Source organism: Notothenia coriiceps, unplaced genomic scaffold (genome assembly GCF_000735185.1).
Source record: "Notothenia coriiceps isolate Sejong01 unplaced genomic scaffold, NC01 NC01_scaffold00004495, whole genome shotgun sequence".
Classification (NCBI taxonomy): domain Eukaryota; kingdom Metazoa; phylum Chordata; class Actinopteri; order Perciformes; family Nototheniidae; genus Notothenia; species Notothenia coriiceps.
The window spans coordinates 811,445-817,977 of NW_011337196.1; the positions used below are offsets into that span (position 1 = coordinate 811,445).

General features: G+C 41.5%; 1 protein-coding gene across 1 annotated transcript in view; it reads right to left on the reverse strand.

Moving 5' to 3' along the window:
• Positions 1–3,101: 3,101 nt before the first annotated feature.
• The window catches only part of b3gnt5a (UDP-GlcNAc:betaGal beta-1,3-N-acetylglucosaminyltransferase 5a), a 17,067-nt gene continuing 13,635 nt past the window's right edge, over positions 3,102–6,533 (reverse strand). The window contains exon 2 of the mRNA XM_010767632.1: positions 3,102–4,837. Within this exon, the coding sequence (XP_010765934.1) occupies positions 3,353–4,510 (1,158 nt within the window). The 5' untranslated portion in view covers positions 4,511–4,837 and the 3' untranslated portion in view covers positions 3,102–3,352. The remainder of the gene's footprint in view (positions 4,838–6,533) is intronic.

The window sequence follows — 6,533 nt, forward strand, 5'->3', positions numbered from 1 at the left end:
ATTATATCTAGCATGTCAACTTCCTCAGCACAATTATTTTTGCTAAGCCACCTCTCAGGAGGGGACTAAAGATGAGCTTCATTGTTCTGATGACTAAAGTCAGCGACTCCTCACAGGCCACCTCTCTAATGATCAATTTAGTTAATCTAAAAATAACAAAACCCTTTCTATCTCCAAGGGAAATTAGACTAAACATCTCCCATATTATTACACATTAAATTATCAGATTTTGTAATTTAAATGAATAGAATCACATTTTAATCATCTTTATCTTGCTATATTAATACCAGTTTGTGAACATTGGCAGGCAGCTGCTTGTGTTTTTAGGCCTGTCTAAAGCCTTTGTTTGAATTCTTCTTCTTTATGTGTTGCCTTGGAAACAGAGCAGCTGTTTGGAGAACAGCTAATCCAGGCAACATCACATTCGAGAGAAAATAAACATATCGACAACTCACAGCAAGTCGAGGTGTAGAGAGGGATGCGTTGACCTAAGGATGTCAAAAGAAAAAAATTATTCACACAGTTGAGACTAAACATTAAATATTCTCAGAGAAGAAACTTGGTTGTTACTGATATTGGAAACATGAATAAGGGTTCTGTATTTTTTATTTAATCAGTCACACAATGGAAAAATCATTTTGTTGTTTCAGTTTAGTTTTTTCTGTGGAGGTGGATGACATTGAGCACTGACACAGGACCAGAAGTAACCAGAGTTGTTAGTGTTAGCAGTGTGCCAAATGCCTCCATGGATCAGACGCTGATGAATTTCTCGCCGATGCCAGGGGTATTTTTGGCTCCACATATCAAATGTCAGATGAGGGAAAATAAATCATAGTGAGCGGTATTCCAGCTCACACGCTGAGAGAGTCTATGCCTTTAGTCATAAAGATGTTTGGCTTGTAAATAGTGGAGTACCTTCATGCACTATGTTTGCACTTGCACAGTAATGAGGCGTGTGCAGCACCTCCACCCGCACTGCTGCTATGCAAACTGTTGCTGTGGAGAGGAAGGGCAAACATTTGAGTGATTTGCATCTCGCACACTTGGTTTCAGAGCATTGCTCCGTTTATGCCCATATCCGTATCTATCCGTTCTGCATGTGCTTTTCATTGTGTTTCGCTTCCTGTCTAAAGCTATGTGGTCAAAGTGTAAAACAAACACACTTATGAATGTGAACACACTTGTCAGTGGATCAGAAGTAGAAGATAATTTACCTAACCCCCCCCCCCAAAAAAAACAAGTCTGATCTTTCTGGCTGCCTTTAAGTAAGTGTGTTTATATGTTCCTTTTGTTGTTTTAAAGAGAAAGTTTGAATTCAGCACTGTAGGTAATGGTTATTCATCTGGACTTTTAGTAATAAATGATAATGTCTGTTCCCTAAATTAACCATTTGTTCCCTTTTTTGAAAACAAATTGAGATTAAAGGAATAGTTTGGCGTAATGACGTACAGCGTCCTCGACAACTTCTGTAGTCCTATTCAGCCACTTACATGGTTGAGTTAACAACCATCGTTTTTCAGACTAATAAACTCTTCAAAAATCACCACTGCTGATGTATTTAATGTCGTAAAAGAAAACGTGATCCGTCTCTTCAATTTGTGTCAACCGCAGACCTTTCTGTCCCCAGAGTCAGAACTAAACATGGAGAAGCAGCGTTCAGTTATTATGCTCCAAATATCTGGAACAAACTCCCAGAAACCTGCAGGTCCGCTGCAACTCTGGACTACTTTTAAATCCAGGCTGAAGACTTTTCTTTTTGCTGCTGCTTTTAATTGAAATATTCACATCTTAAACTGCACTGTAACTTTTATTCATGTATTCTTTCTTTTAATGTTTATTTTATTATCTTTAATTTTTAATAACTGTTTTTAAATGCCATTTTCTTAATGTCTTCCATTTTTTGCAAAGCACTTTGAATTGCCTTGTGTTGAAAGGTGCTGTATAAATAAACTTGCATTGCATTGCCTTACTTCTTGAAGAGTTGCTTCCTAAAGTGTTGTCTCTACTGCTGCACCCTCCTCTGGAACTCACTCCCTATCCACATCAGACAGTCATCAACCCTATCATCCTTCAAACAAGCCTTCAAAACCCAGCCCTTCAGATTTGCATTTCCCTCTTAAACCCCCTCCCCCACATGCATCATTACTCCTCCAGTTCATAATGCTTTCTGTTGTGTATATCTCATTTACTTCATTTCTTCTTTGTTGTTTGAATTGTACTTTTGCAAGGCGTATTCAGAAAAGCATTCAATAAATGGAATTTATCATTATTATTATTATTGGTCAACCAATTGACATTATTGATGCCTGCAAGTACTAACACTAATTGAAATAATAAACACTTTGACTTTAACTTGGGAGAATTTATTTAATTAAAAAACCTTTTCACAAAGTTAATTACAAAAAAAGAGTCCACACTTTTTTGCGCTCCTTAATATACATCATTGTTATTTGCAGCACAGGAAATGTTGCCTGTGACACATCTGTTCTAAATCACTGTGAGGAATTTCCCACATTATGACATGGAGACATTTTTAGATTTGACTCTGACCTACTTACACATCAGGAACTCAAAACTGTGTTACTTCTGCATTTTACTATTGGAGCTTGAATGTTTTAAACGTTGTGTTTGTGGGCTTAAATGAAACATGTATTTGTCTTTAGGACCACAGTTTGTTCCTAAATAGAAAAATAAATTAATAGAATAATCACTCGTCGCATGTGCCCAATAACTAAAAACAATACGATAAAAAATGGTTGTACCTAGAAGGAGCACAATCAAGTATTTGGAACTCAAAACAAGTTTTAAATAAAAAATATAAGCATAATGCTATTTTAGAAAAGTTTCTGTGTTTTTCTTAGCTTCTTCAAAAGTACACACTTTGAATATTGATAAGTGCGATTTTTCATGTGGTTAAAAAAACATTGCAAAGCTGTACTGTTAGATACTTACCCAAAACATATGCATACCATATTTCATGACTTTGCGTCGTGTTATTTTCTGCTTATCATACTCAATATAGTCTTGTTCCATTTCTGAGCATGGTGTTGGGACTACATGTAAACAGCACCTTTTAAAAAACTATTCAGAACTCATTCTGCTGTAAATGCAAAGCCAGTTTTATTAAAGGTTAAAACTAGTTATCATTGAAGTGTTGGAGATCTCACACACAACAAAGAACAAGCAGGAATCATGTGGTGTCTTTGACTCGGGAAACACACAACACAGGCTCCAGTGTTTTCACATGGGTGTCCGACTGAAGGACTGAGGTAATATTTGCAACCATGATCCTTCTTGCATTATGATCTATGACACACTTCCTCTCTGTCTGCAAATGCAACCTGACATAGTACTACAAAAAGGCTGCTTTGCACGGGTAGGTGTTAAAATAGTACGGTTTACAAAGGAGAGCTATTTTCACGGCTGCGCAGTGAAGCCTCCCTATGAGTCCAGAGGTCTTCTGCTTCACCTGCGGGTCCGTCGCCACCTTCCACAGGTTGTAGATATCCTCCACGTGACCATGCGAGGTCATCATCTGGTTATAGATACACATGTGATAGGGCGCTTTGCCCTCGCCTGAGAAATAGACGTGCTCTTGCGGTGACACGCCAACAGCATTGGCACAGATGCCCATGAACACATCGTCTATGTAAAGAGAGGCGTTTAGGGTCAGCATGGCGTGGTAGATTTTGTCCGCTACGTCCCTGGAGACGACATACCCGGCCCCGGCTGTGTAGTCGGGGTACGACAACCACTGGTACATCTCATGCGACACGTAGTACTTGCTGTCTTTGCTGCGGATTGGCGGCGCCCCTCTGTGCACTCGACCAATCCAAAAGTCTGTGACTCCTCTGCTGCTCACGTCCTGCAGGTAGCTCACCAGGTTCGGCATGTGGACAAAGATGTCGTCATCAGCGGTCATGAGGAAGCGGGCGTGAGCGCAGTGGTTATGAGTCCAGTGGAACTGCATGATCAGCTTCAGAGTCAGGTTGTGGAAGGAGTCTAAGAAGTCCTGTTGGATCAAATCACCGTGGAGACCGTCCTCCTTGATGAGCTGCTCCTGAAAGCCAAATCTCTTGCTCCACGAGGGAACCTTGTTCCTGGCCTGAGACGCTCCCAAGGCGAAAACCACCTTTACCGTCACTCCCAGGGCGTTCTGGATGTAGGTCTCATTACCCCAGGTTGACCTGATGGCGTTCCGCCGCTCAATGTTCTCTGGGGAGGTCTTGACGAAGAGGAGCAGGAGGACATCCTTGCTGACGCATTTATCCGTGTGGTCCAGCAGGTAGGGGAAGTTGCTGAAGCTTTTGGCCTGCTCCCGGGGTATGGTGAGGCTCTTGTTGATGTAGGTGAAGCTGTTGACCAGGTAGCGGTAGGAGTAGGACTTGACGTGACTGACTACACTGTTGTCCAGCTGCTCCCAGCAAACCATCACCAACGACAGCACCAGGCAGGTGGTCATCAGCTGCATAAACTGGCACTTTCGTATCCGGCGGAAGTTCACGAACATCCTGGAAGCCTTGTCACCCGTTGGCGGTGGTCCTTGTCTGGTTGGTGATGGCGGCAAAGCAGCTAGTTGTGCTTCTTCTCGCAAGGAAGGAGGGGAGTTGGTGTTGGAGGTCAAGATCGTTTTTCCGGTGCCTCAGATCAGCACTTGGTGGGTCTTCCATCCTAGGCTTTTCACATTCAGCAGGAGGCGGAGGCGATGGAGTGAGTCACTGGGTGTGCTGGGAAACATCCTCCATTGCAGAAGAATCACTCGAACAGTTGCCCGACAGCCGGGGATTCATCTTTCACCCATGGAGCCGTCTTCCTAGAATACTGACAAGAAAAAGCACTCTTACTGGGGTGACATATCTATTGTTTCATTACTTCTTTTAAAAAGTGGATGTAAACATTTGAAAATACCAGGTTGTGTATATAGAAATTGTATTTATTGGGATAAACCCCTTGAGATGCACCATCTCGTTTTCAAGGGGGTCCGCTTGGTCACCATTTCCTTATTTGGAAGCAGAGTCTCTCTAAATAAATACCACGTTGAGAGATGATTTGGCAAGCATGTATTTTGTCATGTTCCACATTTTGCAAGTGTCTAACAGAGCAGCTTGCGGTTGGATCTTCACCCATAGTTGTGATAAATGACTCAGCACATTGGAGCCCGGCATTTTATTGTTTCTTTATTTCATGATTCAACAAATTGTAAGGGTCCTAAATAAATTATGTGCCATCAATAAAAGCCCTTAATCACTTCAGAGTGTGTCAAATAGAGACTACAAACATTGCAGTAGTAAGTTTATGTAATAAAAAAGATTGTATTTTAAAAAACAAGTGCGCTCAGGACATTAGCAGCAGTTTGATGCTACAGTAACTTTTTCATTGTTGGATCTAGGACCATTGCGATTAAATCATCATCGTGAATTATTTTGGCTGTGACCATACCGAGCCTTTTCGGATCTGAACATGGCTACACCCACATGTATTCAGTGTTTCAGTGCAAAAGTAGTAACGTTAGCTGAAAAGTCAAACGTTAGCGGGAGGGGTGAGAGGGACGGGTCGAATGAATACAAAAGCAAACGCAGCAAATCGCTGCCGCTCTATAATGGAAGGGATTTAAGGTGCAGACCCACTAAAATCGCTGAGAGTCATGGAAAGCATTCGGACACAATGGACAGAGTTAGAATACTTTAGCAGCACAATGCTGGACGAGAATAGCCTGCTTCCGGGCCTGGGCTAAAACCGAGGGGGGATCATGACGGGCCCGGGCCTGGGACTCCCACCGCACCCCGAGAGCTTTTTAAACATCATTGGATGGCCCGCACCTAATGGGGCCACTGGCCCAGAATGCCTCTTCTCTGATAATAAGAGCCTCACCTCTGTTTCACTTTAAACCCAGTTCTTTGTTATAAAATGCAGGGCAGTATACCATACTTTACACTGTCGTAAATCTTTTTCAGTTAAAATGTCCTGCTCCTGTTAATGAATTGACGAGAGGTGATGCTTTTTTATGGTCTATTTAAGACAAGATCAGTCAATAAGTACTTTATTGATCCCAATTTGGGAAATGTTTGTGTTGCAGCAGCATAAAAAGACATGGGATATGGTGATAAGCATATACCTGCTGGACTGTGGCCAACACATTTTACATAGGAACCTAAGAGTACAAGGGGGGATTCATGTAATAACTTATAAAACCTTAAAGGTCCCATGTCATTCCATTTCTACTGATCATAATTCCATTGTTGAGGTCTACTAGAATAGATTTATATTGTGCAATTTTCCAAACTCACATTGGTTTCTATGTATCCTTGGATTCCCTCATGTTCTCCCCCCGACAAGTACGATTATTGACATATTTGGAATTTCCGGGTATCAGTAGGTAAAAATGACTAGTATTAAGGTAACAACCTCCAGATGATCTTATCTCAAATATAAAAACACGTTAAAGGTTTGAGTGTAACCAAAGAGTATAGTCGTAGAGACTATATCATACCGGATAAGTGAGAGAAGGATGTGCGCGGAACAACCTCGAGGAC